Genomic DNA, 19,301 nt, shown 5'->3' on the forward strand with positions numbered 1-19,301 from the left:
ATTTTGTTAAATTCCCTGCAGAGAGAGCTGTTGCCTTTTTCCTGGCTTTCTGTAACGGGATTGGTTGAGGGATTGGGAATGGTTATCTTCCAACATTTGACATCTCCACTTAGATTTCTATTATTGATCTATTATTGATTAAGTATCAATTCTCACCCCCTGTGGGACTGAAAGATGGCAGGAAGAAGGTGTCAGTTCAAAGAAAACATCAGCTGTAGTCAGCTTGTATTTATGTCAGTTACAATAGATTCTAATTGTGACAAAGACACCATTTTATCTAGATAAGGAAAAACATATGAATGCAGGTCTAAGTGCACACTAGGACACACTGTAATGGCAAAATTTTGACAGTAAGCTACAGCATTTTTTCAGATGGATTATAAGTGGTGTCATTTGTGTCCACAATGTCCCCGTGAATGTAGCAGATCATTTTGACAGTAAGCACCAGCCAGTCTACTGGCACAGTGTTCAACCTTATTCTCAGTCTACACTATAGTAGTCTGGTAGTATACTATAGTGGTGCTTAGCTGAATTGGCCAATGAGAATCTCTCTGTGAGATACTGCTTAAACCTCAGGAGGCATTCTGGGTACTGGATACCACAGTGACAGATCTGGGTCACCATGTTCTAAGGACCTGGCTATTAAATGCACTGTATGTGTGTGTGCGTATGTAGCACAAGTGGGTTAAAATGCATGAATATCTAAGTCTTTGAGATTAAGCCTCTTAAAGGACCAGTGTGTAGGATTTAGTGGCATCTAGGGGTGAGGTTGCAGATTGCAACCAACTGAATATCTCCCCCCTGACTCCCACACCACCTCCCCTTCCAAGCTTGTAAGAGAACATACAGTAGCCATGAAACTCATGAAAAACGTGAAAGGCCCTCTCTGGATCCAGTGTTTGGTTTGTCTGTTTTGGGCTGCTACTGGGCGCCTAACATGGCGTCGCAACATGGCGACCTCCGTGGAAGACGACCCACTCCCTATGTAGATATAAAGGGCTCATTCTAAGGTAACAAAAACACAACGATTCTTATTTTCATGGGATTATACACTAATGTAAACATATTTGTGAATATTATATTCCATTTCTGCCAAGTCCGTTCCACTAGATGCCACTAAATTCTACACACTGCACCTTTAAATCTGAGAACAGCAAATACTGAAATTGGTTGTGTCTCATTTTTTCAAATGACTGTGTGCACTGTGTGGACTTCAGTCAACAGTGTATGCATTTGCATGTGTTGTGATACTACAATTGCATTCTGAAATGACCAATATCTATGTGTGTTCATTACAGCTTCACATATGCTCTGTCTGTGTGTGTGTGTGTGTGTGTGTGTGTGTGTGTGTGTGTGTGTGTTTGTGCATGTTAACTGTGTAGCAGCACACATTCTCCTCTGTTTAAATAGCTGTGTTTGCAACGTCAAATCCTGTAACCACAGAAATAAATCAGTAGCACTGCGGCTCTTAGCTGATTGGGACACACATACACACACACACACACCCAAATACACACTCACACAGAGCAGTGGCTACGTAAGGCTGATTGGGATCAATAACCCACAGTATCTAACATACAGCAGCAATTTATAGTGACCTGTAATCCCTGATCAAGACTGCGATCATCAGAGGACTTTTGATTCTCATTCTGAGCACAGATCTGCTTCACCAACATTAACAAAGACAAAACACATTTTTGATCAGGGCTTACATGTCTTGATGCTCTAAAGATTCAAATGCAGCCAGCACTGCTAGTGCAGCTGGCATTGTATACACAGTCTAGCTGAAAGGTGCTTTGCATCCATAATGAGTGACACTCAGCAGTTTGCTCTCCGCAGCAGATGCAGCATCAGGCTTCAGCATCAGGCATCAGCATCAGGCTTCAGCTTCTGCTTGGTGTGAAGCTTGTATCTTGTACTATCCTGCTGCCTCAATAAATAAAATGTTGACTGAATGGCTTTAATTATTAACTGTGTAGGACAGTAACACATTACTGAGAACTGTTATGGTAATGTGACTTACTTTTTCTGTGACAAGTAGTGTCAGGCATGAGAATTTAAAATTTTATTGTAGTTACCAATCCCAGTTATGGACTGATGTGTTAGACAGCGCTCTCCACCACCATCATCAAAACACCAATTGAGGGAATATCTTTTTGAAGAATGGTGTTCCTCAGCCTTGGCATTGATTCTATAAGTCTCTTCTGGAGGGATGAACATCATTGATGATGGTGGTGGAGAGCGCTGTCTAACACGTCAGTCATCCTGGAAGAGACCACTCATCTGTATATGCATTGCAGTATGATACTTCTACAAAAATGATATTTTCATTGAGTTTAGGTATATTTGGGACTGCAAGGCTGAGATATCATAGATTTAGAGCTCTAATATGGGTCAAACTCCAAAAATGCTAGATCCTACAATTCCCATAATGCAAACTGATAGCATCTTTTACTAGAACCTTTGTGCCTTATTAATGCCCATATCATTCAAACTTCACACCCCCAGTCTGTAACACAGGCTGTCTTTAAACCCAACATTCTACAACTGTATTCACAGGTTGAGTAGCACCATCCTTCATGTGTAAAATAAAGACCAGTGGAGCGCCCCTTGTAGTCTTGATGGGTCAAATAAAATAAAAGTAAATAAAATACTGAAGGTAATGGGAAAAGACAAAAGGTGGAAGGTAATATACCTTAAATTTATACTGTTTAAAAAGTCTGATCAATCTATAATCACACTTAGCTAAGGATAGCTCACAAGTTCACAAGCCTATAGCTATTAAGCTCAAACAATTTCTGGCCCCAGAACGTCTGCCTTAAGCACATGTTTCATTCTTTCATTTCTGATTGATTCTCTTGAAAGCCAGAGCAAGAAGCTAGCTGCATATCTGTTAGCGGTGCAGTGATGGTGACTTGTTGTACATACCTCCACTCAGTCAGACTTTAGAAACACAACGCAGGGGGAGAGACTGAGGAGGATAGCCTGAGGATGGGATGGATACACATACACTGTTAGAATGGGATGAGGAAACATGAGGGAGGGGGGAGAGAAAAGGGAGAGGAGAGAGGAACGAGGGATGATGGGAAAAGGAGGAAGGGGGGGTAGATGAGGGAGAAGCACAGGGGAGAGCAGATGAGATGGAATGTGCTAATTGTGTGTTCACACCACAAGTGACTTGTGAAACTATTATTATTACTACTACTACTATGTCTCTGTGTTAACCTTGCACTGTACAACAAGGAGGATGAGCCTTGGTCAAACTTACAATGAACAAACTACTTGACGAGCACTAATGAAACAATATAATACATAAAAACAAAACTAGCACCATTCATATGTTGAGGTGAAATTATGTACTCACTGGATTACATTTGTCTTACATTCCATCTCTGCCCAGACTGCTCATGGACCTCAATACCACTGTCTCCTTTATATTTGCATCCAAAATTAGACATCTATTGTGACATACTGAACTTTGAAGACCTTTAATTTGTTAAAGGATCAGACTAGGCTTTTTCCTATATTTTTTATTGCCAACAAATCCCATTAAAAACACCAAATCCAACAATGCGATGTGTTGTTTCTCAAGACTGTCTGACTTCCCTACCTTGTCTGTGGCTCTCAGCCACAAGCTCACTGGTTCTTACTGATGACATAAATGTTTAAAAACTGATTGTAAATTTATAGTTATAGTTTTAGTGTCTTTCAGCTCACTGTTTCGGTTTTCCAGCCCATAAACTCAACTCTCATCAACCTGGTTTCCAGCAGCAGCAGGCAGCTGTTCAGTGAAAAAGCTATGTACATTACTGGCTCTGTACCAAACAGTAGACAGACAAAGTTAATGATTAGCTGATGTGTCAAACATTAGCTGCATTTAGCAGCTAAGAGACTGATATTTTTCTCAGGAGTTGGTGCAAACCAAAGCAGAGGTAAAAGGAGAGTGAATATTGGATTTACATTCATTAGGTGGACAGAGATGCAACTCCAAATTGATACTAATGTTGCTCTGTGTCTCCTTTATAAAGGTAACTTCATAAGGTGATAATATATGACAAACATGGAGCACTCTGTGTGCGGGACTGAGTGAAAATGTGACTGATGAGTTTTTAATAGTTTTTGGATGACAGTGGAGCTCTATGGCACAGAGAAAGAAGATAGATACACAGTAGTTGTTAGTAAGTCAATTCCTTGTTGGTCTGGGTCTGCACATGCGATTTGTTGATAATAAAAAAAGAATATAAGCAGCCTTAAGCTTTAAATTCAATACTTAAATACTGATAGAAACAACAATATAAACCACAGTCCCTTTGAGTCAGTTACTCTAATCGATTTACTGCTTACTGATAAGGCCCGCTGTCATCTTCTCCTATTGAAGCCCTCCATATGGTTACTAGCAGTGTGAACACAAAGTAGTGTCCTGTAGTGTACTGCAGAATCATTCATACTTTCAAAAATAACAATTATTGCTGTGATTGAGAGGAACAGATGTGAAATTTTTAAATCACAGCTGTAATGATTGATTATCCGGAGTTTTATCAAGGAACTGTGATGATGGTAATGAATTAATGAGGCTCCTGCAGAGAGAGGGAGAATAGAGGAACATGAGGTGGAGAGTGATGAAAGGGTGGTGGTGGAAAGAGGAGTGCAGGGAGGCCAAGGGAGGAGGTGGGAAAGGGGAGGGGAAAGGAAGAGTGAGGAAGAGTACACGGGAGGGAACAACCAGGGCAAATATTATCCCAACAACAATCTGCATGCACAGAATACATCAACATGTGTTTCATTTTACAGCATAAATTGCTGATTATATTTAGGTATTTGGAAATGATTACAAAAGCTTTCTTACTTATTATTAAAGACACATATTGTATATATACATATATAAACGTGATACACTTCATCATTTGAAACCACATGTGGATTTGAGATTGTCAAGAAATAATATTTGTATCAAATACAAACATTTAAAAATGCAATATGACATTACCAACACGTTTATGTTAAAAAGTACATACATACATACATGTAACCTGTATGTATGTGACATGTGACGCAGCTGACTCACAACTGAGATAGGAAGAGGACAGAAAGAGAAAGACAAACACACACGAACATAAAGAGGAGTAGAACAAAGAACAGAAAAGATAACATACAGCCAGAGAGAGCATCGTTGCTATGTCATATGAAGGCAGAGACACACATTAAAGATAACAGTATGGAAACACACGTAAATACACAAACCATGAAAAACACTATGATTATGCAGAGAGAGATGGACATGCACAATGTTTATAAGGATGAAGCAGGCAGTAGAAACCAAATGTAGTCTTTGGGCAATATTTCACTGGACAAAAACATTGCAACATTATGACATCACTGAGATGTGTGAGGGTAAGGGGGGAAGATAAAAAAGATAGTAAAAGACTACGCTGTATACAGACTAACAGTTTTTTTAACGTATTTATCTAATTTAATTTCACATATTGAAGGTAAATCCAGCAGCTTAAGAGACTGAAACAGTTAAGGACTGCAGAGGTCTGTAGTGGCTGAGAGAGCTCAACACTCAACTTAAAGCAGCTATAATCAGTATTTTTATATTAACAATACATCTTATCACCACTTGAATGAAACAGGGGTCACTTGCAGTGACACAAACCCAAAGAGAATTATAACCAACTCACCAATAGCACACGCAGGATTAAAGATGTGAACCCCTGTCTCTGGTGTTGAAAGCCTTAACCATAGTTCTTTACCCATAACCACTACCTTTCTCTAACCTTAACCATACTCTACTTGTCATGTGCAGATGTTATAGAAAGAAAGAATTTTAAAAACATTGACAGTGAATGTTTACATAAATTCTGCAGAATTGTGCAATATCAGCATTCTTATCTGGCAAAAAGGTGCACAAACAAATTGAGAAGCACATCCTCTCTGCATACAGAAACACTAACAACAGGAAAAGACTAGCAAACACAGACACTCTGCAAGTTCTACAAAACAACATACGTTTCTGTTGGACACAAATGATCAGCTAGGAGTATAGCCAATATCTCCAGTAATATCAGAATCATGCCACCAGTATGTTAAGACTGTAACAAACATTGTAACTTTCAAACTTTGACAACACCGTCCCTCAGAAACTTCTGTTGTGTCTTTTTGTCTTTTAGAACGTACAGTGTTTCTGTATTTGCTTGTGTTTTCCTATTTGCAGTTTGTGCTGTATGTAATGAATGTGTTGTCAAATTGATTAACATGCTTCTTAATTTTCCTGTGTTTTGTTCATTTGGATGTGTTGTCTTAAAGATCCCCTACAGATATGTTTTAAGGCATAAAAAAATACTCTGCTTTGAATTTAGTAGAAAGTTTTACACACAAAAGTTCTATTAATAACACTACATTTTTGAAAAATTACATCTACTTCTTCTCCCTCATTTAAAAACCACTATCTATGAATATGTGAATGTTTTTAGTTTCAAAAGTATAGCTGTTGGACACAAAGTGTCTCCTACTTCACTGTAAAGTCCATTCTCAGTGTTTGTGCACTGGAGGCTTCAAGTTCCCACATCACACTTGTGTAAATTGCATATTGGACCACGATTGGCTTCCAGAATTGTTGTGATGTCACAAATCATAGGTGAAAGCCTTAATCTCAGATTTTCAGTGAGCACAGAGAACCTTTTCTCCTTCAGCACATACATCATTCTGCACAGAGAAGCTAAAACATCAAACTGAAGGAACAATAAGCGTAACATATTTTTGAGTGGAGAGGGGCTTTAAGATGCACAGTGCTGAGGTCCCTCGGCCACAACAGAAACACCAATTTTAAGTGTTCACTGATTTATGCTGCTCTTGTGGGTCCAGTAGTGGAGTTATTGAAGCTCTGCCTTCACTGACGAGTGATGGCAGGGCTGTTTGCTAAACAAAGAGCTAAGCTATTTTGGCGATCATTACATAGTTTTTGGGTATGTATAAATCCTGTATGTATAAATCCTGAGCGATTAGGCAACCTTTACCAAACTGTATAGTGAATCTAAACATTAACAGCGGTTATTTACAATAAGAATTACAGTCACAATATTCCTGAGGACTATTTTCTGGTCACCCCTGACCAAAGTAGATTCTTACTTAAATGGTTTTGAATTTACAGAGGCTGCTCTATAACCATAATCCACATAATCAATACATTTACACTTTCCTTTGTCAACATGAGTCTCTTCCTGAAACCACTGTGGCTCAACTGTTGTGTAACGCTCAGGAAATAAAATAATGTGAGTGCAATCCAATAGGGCTCAAGGGACTCTGACCACCAATAATGATTAAATACTAGCCTAAAGGCCATCGATCATTGGTCGGATAAAAGGAATGTGAGAGAAAAACAATGAGGGAGAAACTGAATGAAAACTGGTGAAGAGAGAGTGTATTTAAGATGGTCTGACACTGTGTGTTGGTGGTGGAAATCAAGGAAGAAGGAGTGAAAGAGAGAGAGGGAGCTCTCCACTCTGTTATGGTGCAACGTATCTCCTTACATCAATGAGCCTCTAAGTAATACTCAAGAGTCAGTTCAGGCCAGTGGTATCTGTCTGTCAATGAAAAGAATCAATACTATTTCTACTGAGAACAAGGAGAAGGAGGAAAGGGAGAAAAAGACAGAGAAAGAAAAAACAGGGAGACAGAACGGCATTCAGAGGGAGCATGAAATACAAAGCAAGGGAGTGATTAATGCAACATCTCATTCCCTTATTCGACTTCCGCCCACTCACTGATTAGGTTTCCCAACGAAAGGGGAGATAGACGTGTACAGTATCATAATGCAGAGCATGTCTGCAGCTTTTGAAACTAATGCAGTAAGGAAGAGGGTGTAATGTGCAGTCTTGGCCTTTGGAGGCACTAGTGGCACTGCACCAACACTCACTCTAGAGCTCTACCTCTGCAGGGTTTTTTTTTTCTTTTTCCTGAAGGAGAACAGGCAGTGTTCTCCTCCTTGCATTCTAGCAGGCAGGACACTCTCCCTGATCATTTATCCTGATTTGTACTGAGACAGCGAGACAGATTAACAGGCAAGAGTCACAGAAAACAGAATTGTGGTGGGATTCATCCTTGGAGCAGAGGGACAGTAAAGGGAGTGAAAGTATGATTCAAATGAACTAGGTTGTATGACATCTTGCCTGACCACGTCTAAAGTCAAAAGTGTTTATACCTCGAATGGCCACACTTAAAGGCCAACCCTATCTCCAGACAAGAATGTTGATATTGAGAGATTCTGTAATAACACAGATAATAGTTTCTGGCTTCTGATGTCAAGGTTTTGAACATTTCTCATTTTCTACAATATCTATGCATGGCAACTACAGTATGATTAAGGTTACGGCAAGACTGTAGTTAAAGAAAACAAACTATGGTTAAAGTATGGTTAGGATTAGGCAGGTTAGGATTAGGGTTAATAAAAAGATGAACATTGACTACAGGTCTATGATGGGACACAAATGTCTGGTCTCCTGCATGAAAGTCAGACAAGTTATATGCCAATCTACCACCCTGATCTTCACACCCTTACTTTCTGTCTTGCTACATACAGGGCACAATCTTTCCTATAAACACTGGGTTGTGAAGCTGTGTGAAAAGCTTGCTGTCCGAGCCTCCTGCTGGCTCCATCTACAATTTCCTGACAAGGGACCTTTCGTGGCCTTGCAAATAATGACTGTTGTCTGAGAAACAAAGGCAGAAGTAGCATGATGTTCCTACTGTATTATTCTGCAAAACCGTGAAAGTAGGAGGTTGTGATGAAGACTATCTTTGGGTAACCCTAACCCCCTACCCTACACTAAAAAACCACTGGGTCAAAAAATGTTATTGTTTCATTGTTAAGGGCCAAAAGACAACGTGGATCCTTCTAAAGTGTGTACACTTGCAGCAAGCCCATCTGTTTAAGTCCTATTTTGTTGTAATGGTGTGAAAGAATACATTTTTTCTGGTCCACATTAGTGCAAAAGTCTCTTTGTGGATGAAAAAATATGTGAAGCATCAGATGAAATTGCTGGGTACTGATAATCTAAGGTGCTTTATCCAACATGTCTAACATCTTTCTCCTTATACCCTTAAAGTGGTGTTTGACAATTTCCTCTTTTTCTTTAGATGATGCACTCAAAAATCTAAATCTTAATGGGATATTACTTTGTACACTGGCATCATTCAGCTCATTTTTTCCCCTTGGCTTCAATGGGTTGTTAGTGGAGTGTAGCCTACTGTATCAATATAAATCAATAATGCAATCAAACACCAAGCCCTGACCCAAAATGTTTCGCTGCACCAAGTCCCAGAATTCCCCTGTCCACTGTTTCCGTAGCAACAGCGTGGAGATAAGGAGAAAGTGAGTGAGAGGAAAAAAAGCAAGAGAGAGTTGAGGGATGGTGGGATGATGATCAAAGGATGGGAAAATAAGACAGAATTGTTATGATTAATAAAATAAACATGACATAGAAAAATAAAAGATCAAAAATCATATACTAAACCAAAAAGATTTATTTCAAAGAGATGAAAAAGTAATTTAAAACACACAGGCACATTGTCAACATTAAACTAGATGGATACATAGATAGCTAGATAGATAGCTAGATAGATAGCTAGATAGATAGCTAGATATATAGATAGATATATAGATAGATAGATAGATAGATAGATAGATAGATAGATAGATAGATAGATAGAGAAAGAAAATGTCAGACCCAGAGGGACAGATAATCAGACAAGCTGACACAGAGAGAGGGAAATTAGGAGCAAGAAAGGTCCGCTCAATTTTTTGACCTCCTGTGACCTGTGCCCTTGAGCTAGATCACTAAAAGGTTAAAGCACTGCATTTCAAAAAAAATAAAACCACCAAAAAGCCACAAGCCACAGGAATCCCTCTGGCAGGGGTGAAGCAAAGGTGCATGTCAAAGAGGATTGAATTTAACATGAATAGGGAGATTTATTAGAGTGCTATCATTTTTCTCTGTCTTGTGTCGGGTTTTTTGATCCAGAGGTAGTAGCTTGCGCCCATGCCCTTTTGCTTGCTCAAACAAAGGAACGAGACCCGGGAAAAGAGGCAGAAGAAGAAGAGCAAAAAAGTTGCACAGAGGGTGTGAAAGGAGCGTTACAGTGCGATGCTGCCCTTTAAGAATGCCTCCGAAATGCTCGAGTCTTTCGTTCTTCCCACCCATCACAACCACAGATCTGATAGCGCTGGATTACAGTGACAGCGGTGACATTAAGATCTGTAATTAATCCCATCCGTGTACAGCACGATCTGTGATAATGTCAGCGGGAGGGAGGAAGGAGAGAGGAGCGTTGTAGAGGGATGGGAAGAGAGCCCTGGTGGCACTTTAAAAGCAAAAGCCTGGCGACCATTTTGAGTTGCGTGTGACTGCTAATTGTTGAGGTGTGCTTTATTTATCTTGCCAAGAAACTTGACCAACCACAAATGTAAGAAGATGACTTAGACAAAAGATAAATAAAGCACACAAAGTATTTTTCCCCCACAGCTATTCAGCGAATAGTTTTTCCATTAGATTTAAAGCTTTTAGAGAGAAAGCTAAGAGGCCATCACAGCACAGCAAACAGTGCCACCACTACAGTATGCTAATCATCACAGCCCTTCGAAGTTGTTCTGTGTGATACTTACCTGTATGTGTGTGTGTGTGTGTGTGTGTGTCTTTTTGGGATTAGAGTTTTGTCTTTCTTTCTCTCCGCCTGCCTGTCTCTCTGTTGGTATGTCAAAGAACCTGCTAGATCTGGAGTGTTTTTGTACTTGAAATAAGCACATTAGCTGTCTTGTTAGCTAAACCTTCGAAGCACTACAGCAGTCAGTGTTCCAGCCCAGCCTGACAGAGAGCCAGACACAGCTCAGCTACAAAAGACATTGCTTTCATTTGAAAGTGCAATGGGAACTTTTTAAAACCTTTTTTTGTAAATCAAATATACAGAATTGTTGCCTGAAGGATCCAATCAGCCTGAGCCTGTGATGTAATGGTTGGAGCCAAGTCTGCTGTAAAACACACAGTGCTCTCTGTGGGCTGCACTGTAAAAACTGACCTGAGCTCAGTTCCAGAGGAGTCCAACTAACCAACCAATCAGCAACCAGCTCTCACTGGCCTGGCAGGGCAACGAACCAACCAGTGTGCAGCAGTCACTTTCACTCTGGCACCCGTCCCAAAACAAACACGTTTAATTGAATCCCCGTTTATTCCTTTCATCAAATTCTTTTTTCCTTGTATATTTTTTGAGAAAAACTGTTTAATTTTAGTTTTGATTCCCAATAATATAATATTTGATTGATCTGATTGGTCCTTTTTAGACTGTAGATTCTGCAATCCAAAGCAGTGGTATTATTAAGTTTTGGCCATACATAAAGCATAGTATGGAAAGACCAGGCACCATCTTCCCAAAAGCAGTCTGGGAATAAGACCTCCCTGGTCTGTTCAGAACCAGGTTAACTTTGAAGCCAAAGTGCTTTCAGGGGGGGAAACGTGATGGTGAGCGTTTGGTTCGTGGTGCCCCCCTATCTGTAAGTACCAGAGTGAGAAGAGACCGGGTGAGAGGAGGAGAAGGAGGAGGAAGAGGAGGAGCAGGAAGAGGGGAAGACAGCTACACACGAAATACAGACACACATAGAAAAGGACAGACGAACAGACAGAAACAAACAAAGGAAAAAAAATAGAGAAACAGACAGACAGACAAACAGACAGATGGATAGTGTAACACAGACCAACAAGAGCCAATGTACAAACGCATGACCTGACACAACCTGGGGAAGGAGACAGTAACACAACAACAACAAAATAACAACAACAACAGCAACAGCACGCATCAGACATGGACCAGCACTTAGAACTTTAACCTTTAGACCCACTCGGACCCCATGACCTGTTCTCACTGGTGGTTACAACATACTGTAGGTGTAGAGAGGGAAGGCATAGCTCTCTCTCTCTCTCTCTCTCTCTCTCTATCTCTCTCTCTCTCACACACACACACACACTCACACTCAAATAGGCTAATAAACAGTACATAAAGGCATGCATTTACTCAAACAGCCGCAGTGGTGCTCACATCTGATCTGCTTGTTAAATAGTGGTGGGATGAATGTGTATGTGTGTGTGTGTGTGTGTGTGTGTGTGTGTGTGTGTGTGTGTGTGTGATTTGTCTCCTGACGTCAGGTCAGCTAAAACAGTTTTTGGCTTCTAAATTTACCAACTCACTCATCACAAACAATTAACAATTAACATGTTAACTTCAGCAATCACAGTATATTGTGTCTTTTCATAGAACATGATGTGACATATTTGTGTTTCAGTTGAGTTCAAGATAAGACTTTGAGTACAGAAAATGTATATTTGCAAGCACAAAAGTTATATTTTGTTGAGCATAATTTAATTTGAGCTGCCACTGCTAGCTAGCTAACTGAGCTGACGTTAGCTTCATGAATTTCTTGAAAATGCTGTCCCTGGTTGAACTTTTAATGTTTTCATCTATAACATTACAAGAGAAAAAGCTTTTAGGATGTGTACTAACAGACACACAGTCTGGAAATACTACATAGTGGATAGTGGTCGACTGGGCTTTTCTTAAGACATAACTAGTAGACCCCACAAGCTAATGCAGTTCACTAATGATGTCCTCATTAGCTTTGGACATAACACTCAGTTACCACTGTGGTAGTAAGCTAGTTAGCCGGAAACGTTAATTATTGCAGCTTACGTTAGAGCAGACAAACATGCTGTTTAATCTCGTCCTTATACTTTTTCTCTTCTGTGTTTGCTTTTGGAAAGCCTAAAAATGCACACTGCTTAAAAGTTTGGTAAATCCAAGCCTGCTGTGGCTAGTTACAGTTACTAAGCTAGGTTTGGACAATTGCTGTTCATGGAAGATTTACACATGGTCAATTTACCTTCATTCTCACGCTGTTTTAGTGAGTCACAGTGTTTGCCAGTTGTTTTTGATTGTGTCTTCAATTAAATCAGTGTTAGGATTATCTGTACATTAGGATAAGATTATCACTAGGGAAGAAGGGAAGCACTGGGGCAAAGGTAACTGGCTGAAGTCAGCAAACCAAAGCCCTTTATAAAGTTTTGGTAAAGATACCTAGTTTTATGAACATAACTTGACAATTATTTGTAATAATAAGTGAAAATAGTGTCTACAAAATATAATTTATTTGCTTGCAAAAAAGCTTTTTCTGTGCTCAAAATATTTCATTGTGTGCTCAAAATTGAGGCACAAATATAATGCCATATAACTGTCTATACTGTACGTGCACATTATGGTATACTACAGCATGTACATGTACATTACAAGAATATTAACTAAACTAACAAACTACCCTTATTAATAACAAAATGCTGCTGTGGTTTGAAATGATTCCTTTGTGAACCAAATAAAATGGACAAATCAATGCTTGGGTCAAGTGTTTTGTACTGTACGGACAGAACACACACCGCACACCGTGCATATGCCCCCCCACCCTACACACTACTATTATTCACTGTATGATGCTGAACCACACTTAAAAGCTTTACAGTAACAGGCAACCTGCATGCACCTCTATACATTCAACCTGTGTGTGTGTGTGTGTGTGTGTGTGTGTGTGTGTTTGTGTGTGTGTGTGTGTGTGTGTGTGTGTGTGTGTGTGTGTGTGTGTGTGTGTGTGCATGTGTCTGCGTGTGGGTGTGAGTGCTGTGATGCTTCATATTGTCTGAGATGTGATCTTGATATTTGATGTTGTTTTCGGGGCATCAAGCTCTTTTCTAGTGTTTTACTTTGTTTTTCAGCATCTCCTCTCTAATCTAATCCACTCCATTTAACTGTCATATACTGTTCTGTGCATGTGCTTTAATGTATACTCCTATTACACTCCTGTCAAATTCTGTGTTTGTTCTCTTCTGTTCTCTATTTAGCTGTAATCTGAGATTTTTTCTTTTTGTAAAGCACTTTGTAATATGTTAAGAAAAGGCTATAAATATAAAGTTTATTTTTATTAAATGCACATTCATTTATTTTATTGATTTAACGTATGAAGCTGTAATGCAAAAACCTAATCTAATCTAGATCAGTCTAATGTAGCTAGCCTAGTCTAGTCCAATGTAATCTGGTTTTGTCTAGTTTAATTTCATCTCTAATCTAATTTAATCAAATCTAATCTAATCTAATCTAATCTAATCTAATCAGAATCTTCCCAATTTATTAGATATATTAATCTACTCTAATCAAGTCTAGTGTAGTGTGTTGTCTAGTGTAGTCTACTATTTGCTAATGTATTTTAATATGACTAGATCTAATCACATCTCAGTTATTTAGTATAGTCCTATCTAGTTAAATCAAGTCTACTGTATTCTAATATAATCTGGGCTAGTCTAGTTCAATTTAATCTATTTTGGTCTAGTCTTAACTTAATCTAATGTTGTCTAATCTTTTCTAATTTATTGTAATGTAATCTAGTATCATCAAGGTTAAAATCTAATCTAATCAAGTTTAATGTAATCCATTCCAGTCTGATCAAGTTAATCTAAACTAATTTAACATGTTCTCATCTATTCTGTTCTCTTCAAGTCTGCTCAGTCGTTCAGCTGTTCTTTTCTTAATCCAGACAGTTTGTTTGTTGAGGCCAATAATGGTTGGTTGTGTCATTGGTTGTAGAGATGCATCTCACTGCTGTGTGCTGTGTGGAAGTGTTACCTCTGTGTTTCTATGGTTTGATCCAGGAGGAGGTGGAGTTAACACTGAGGTCCTGCTGGAGCAGAGGCCCCTCCGGCTTGAACCACTCCTCTCCCAGCGAGGATGTCACACTGCTGGACTGTGAGCCGTCTGATATGTAGTGTGAGTGTATTTCAGAGTGTGTTTATGTGTGTGAGTCAGGGGAGATAACATGTAGGGGTGTGTAGAGGAGTGTGTAGGGTGTTAAATGTGAAAGGTCAGGGGTTATATTTTAAAATGAAATCAGTTATTTTAGTGTTAGCAGGTCAAGGTGTTAGCAGGGAGATGGAGAGGAAAAAAATGAATGGAACAAAAAAAGAGGCAAAACCATGCATCGTTAAGACAGTGAAGTGTATAGTGAATAGAGAGAAGGGAAAATGGAAAGTGGTGGTGGAGGAGGAGGTGGGCAAAAAGGAAAAATGAGAGCAGAAATGAGAGAGAATGGGTGAAAAAAGTGAGGGGAGGAGAGAGAGAGAAAGAAAGCATGGAGAGTTAATGAATTACAGTGCAGAAAAGTGAGAAAAAATAAACTTTAGAGTGGGATAGAGTGAGGAAGAGACAGACAGAACATGAAGAAGCATGACGTGATGACTGAGAACAGACATGTCACTCATCATCTGTCTGTTCTGTCAGATCAGATTGAAAATACTGCAATTTACATTTCATTTCAAAACAAAGATGTCCTCTTTTACAAAGACAGAAACACACATTTTAAAATGTAACCATTGAAAGAAAATCCCAATGAGCACACTATGAGTTAGTACCCTAAAGGATGAGGCTGGAGTTATTCTATATTTTTGTATTGTCAACAAATCCCATGAAAAGACAAAACCAACAATCAAGTATTGTATGTGTATAAAATCCTTATTCCTTTGTGTCATAAACCTCCATTGCTGTCCAAAAACTATTAAAAACACATCACTGAGCCACTGGGTGACATGTTCCTTCATCACTATGTACCGAAACTGTAGGTTTTTTTTTACTCATTCCACACACACACAAATACTCACAAGAACATCAAATGTGTGTTAATCCACCGCTTAAATTAATCCCCGAAAAATTCACCATTTCCTTCTGTTTGATTAACTTTTGCTAAAAACTACAATGACCAGAATCTACAGTCATGCTAGCAGTTCTGTGAGGCTTACTTACTTCGGCATAGCTGTGCTTTGAGCTAAATGTTAACATAGTCATAATGACAATATTAACCTGCTGATGTTAACCTTGGTAACAAATAAACATTGTCATGAATAAAAAAAAGAAAAAAACAAAAACCAAAGTCTCAAGGATTCATCATCTGGGGTCCATGAATGTCATCATAATCCATCCAATACTTAGGACTGGCCAACCAACATTGCCATCCCTAGAGCTACAAGCTAGCATGGCTAAAAACTAAAATACAATATAGATTATTAACATCTACTATATATACAAAATTAGGCATTATAAACAAAAATAAAAGGCCTTACATACCATATACACCATACTACTATTACAGTGTTTATTGAGACACAAATAATCACAAGTAAGTGAGGAAATAAGAACATTTCAATAAATAATAAAATGCAAAAATTGCATTTGAAGGATTAGAATCAGGTGGTGGATAAAGAGTCTTTTGTCTACCGATAGCAATGTTAGATTAAATACAGTTATTGCATTTGTAGCAGCAAGAACAAACTGTATGAAGTGTGTGTCCCATAATGCAAATACAGCAGTGTAGGAGTTTAACAGCTGTGTGACTGATTTATACTGCAGAAGAAGACTTGGGAACAAGACAGCAGTGTGTATTCTTACACAGTTTGTTGACCCACCCATCCAGCACAACCAACTACCTTAAAGGTTTTGTGAGTGTTAATAAAATCATCGCAACATGGCAGAGTCATAATTCACACGGCCACTAGAGGTCATTGTCAGGTTAACATGTATCATTTAAACCATTTGAACAAATGACTGATGCTGTCATTTTTCTTGGGAGAAGATTATTTTTTGTCTTTTCATGAGATTTGCTGACAGAAAAAAATATAGAAATAGTAAAAAGAAAAGTGACATTATCAATCTAATAAATGACAGTGTTTTGAAATGAAACAGTTAAGCTGCATGTACACAGTATAACACAAAGAACTGTATCAGCTGTGATGAACACAGAACACGGCGTACGCTGAAGTCCAATGTTATCCTGCATGTCATGTTGTTGAGTGACTGTTAATCCACCTCAGTAAGGAATCATCTGCAGAATTTGAATACTGCGTTATTAGACCACGATTCACAAAAAGACATACTGTATGTACGCATGCGTCATTATGAGACATGAATACCTTTGTGTTACAGTACAGCAAATCCAGTCACTTCAACAGCAGCGCAGATGGTAGTGCTGCAGCAGCCTCTGCAGTACCTCTGCAGTACAGATGCAGGATAAATGCATAGAGGGAACTTCTACTACAGCTGTAGTTGGAAGGTGTGAATGAGCAGCAGGATCAAATCAATACTATCTATTGGACATTGATATTTTATTTGTGCCTCAGGTGCGAACTCTTGATGTGTAAAAGGAGTGAGCCTTTGATGCTGAGCTGTCATTAAAAATGACGGCTGGGAGAGGGGATATGTTGTATGCTTATGTGTTGATGAGTCTTAGTTTTACTTTAGCATTAAGGATTTAGGCCTCTTGAGTGCTTTTATTTTGAAATACAATAATACACTATATATTTGTTCATATTAATGTTGTCTATATGGTGTGTGTGTGCATTTGCATCTATTTTTCTGCTGTACCTGTACGTGTGTCTGTGTGTGTGAAACATTCTATAGGTGCAGGGGGTGTGGATATAATATCATGAACACCTGTAAAATGCAATGCTCATTCCTGACACTGCATTTTTATATTGTTAGGTGTTCCTGTTATTTTGTCCACCCCAAGTGTGTATGGGTCGGCGTGTAATTGGATGTGTTTTGATGTTTTTGCACACTACACACAGTGTCAGTACATATCAGTCAAGACCATGCATCAAGCGACAGCCCACTGCTGTCACTCAAGTATCGCCCTCCCCCTGCTCCTCCTCCTCCTCCTCCTCCTCCCCTCTCAATCCTCCTCCTCCCCCCCTCCGACCTCCTACCTTTCCGAACGTTCCCGTCCGTTGTGCGCTGGAACTCCCCGGCACTCAGCAGGAAGCAGGCCCGGTCGTGCGGGTAGCGCTCACGGCTGGTGGTGGAGCCGAGGCCCCCGGTGGCTGGGCTACGCTCGTCCCCAAGGACCTGGTCAATGGTGGGGCAGTCCTCATTGGCTAGGGCTGCTGCGTTGGCTGCTGCGTCGCCGTTCTGCTTAGAATCTGTGGGGGGGCGGGGGCAAGTGGCAAGAGAAAGTGGTAGAATAGAGGGAAAAAGTAAAGAGGCGAGGAAAGAAGAGGAGAGAAGAAAAGAGGAGAGGAAACATGGAAAGGAGACATGGAGAGGAGAGGAGATGACAGGATAGAGAAAATCAAATAATCAAATGAAAGAAAGAAAAAAAAAAAGAAAAAGAAGGGAAGAATGTGAATGTGAAGAAAGACAGTTTAAAAATGACAAAATTGGAATAAGAAGGGAGAGGGGGAAAGTTGAGAGAGAGTGAGGAGGAGGGGAGGTGAAGTAGGAGAAGATTAATGGTCAGGAGAGAGGAGTAGGAGGAGTATCAGAGGAGGGGGGTGGGGGTGAGAGGTGGACTCATTGAGAGAAGCAGGGAAGGTAAGGTTGAAAGCATAAAAGCAATACAAATGGAAAAGGGAGATAAGAACGGAGGTGGTGAGGAGCGACTCAGAGGATGGCGAGGAGAAGGGATTAGGAGATGAGAAACAGAAGCCGAAAATCGAGAGATGTTAGAGAAGCGGTAACAGAAAAACGATTAGGAGGTAAAAAGAAAGGGTAAAGAGGGTAAGGAGAGGATGGAGGGATGATAGGGGAGACAGGGAAAGAGGAGAGAGGGAGAGAAGGAGGGGAATGTAAAGGAACGTTAGTGCCTTGTGATAGCTATACTGATCACATGACCAACACACTGCAGTAGAGCAGGCTGTAAACACACACACACACAAACACACACACACACACCTACAGACACACACACACACTTCATATACATGTACACGGCATTGAACAGCGCTGAATGAGAGGCAAAACAAAGGAGTAGGAGAGAGTATATACAGTAATGCACATACACACACACACATGCACACACACACAAACAAAAAACGGAGATTGCTACAGGGGAAGCAGTGTTTGTACCTTTCAACACAGCTGTCAAAACTAATCTGATATGACTTACTGCTCAACAGTTACAGATACAGGCCAGAGGGGTGGACACACACACACACACACACACACACACACACGTGCGCGCGCATACGCACGCACACACACACAGCAAAGGATAGAGGTGGCACAAATGGTTTCACACAATACACCAGTAACAAGCCTTTGTGTCTGCAGCCAGCCTGCATGTTTACCATTGTCAACACCTTAGCTTAGCATGATAGCATGCTAACTTTTGCTAATTGGCAAAGGTGGGGGGGGGGTGGTGAAAATATTTTTAACCACAAAAGGGGGCCCAGTAGAAA

The 19,301-nt window shown here is 39.8% G+C and overlaps 1 protein-coding gene across 1 annotated transcript in view; it reads right to left on the reverse strand.

Moving 5' to 3' along the window:
* The window catches only part of LOC137201435 (potassium voltage-gated channel subfamily C member 1-like), an 88,962-nt gene that overhangs the window by 25,373 nt on the left and 44,288 nt on the right, over positions 1 to 19,301 (reverse strand). The window contains exon 4 of the mRNA XM_067616498.1: positions 17,832 to 18,044. Coding sequence (XP_067472599.1) covers positions 17,832 to 18,044 — 213 coding nt within the window. The remainder of the gene's footprint in view (positions 1 to 17,831; positions 18,045 to 19,301) is intronic.

The sequence above is a fragment of the Thunnus thynnus genome, chromosome 17 (assembly GCF_963924715.1).
Source record: "Thunnus thynnus chromosome 17, fThuThy2.1, whole genome shotgun sequence".
NCBI classification, from domain to species: Eukaryota; Metazoa; Chordata; class Actinopteri; order Scombriformes; family Scombridae; genus Thunnus; species Thunnus thynnus.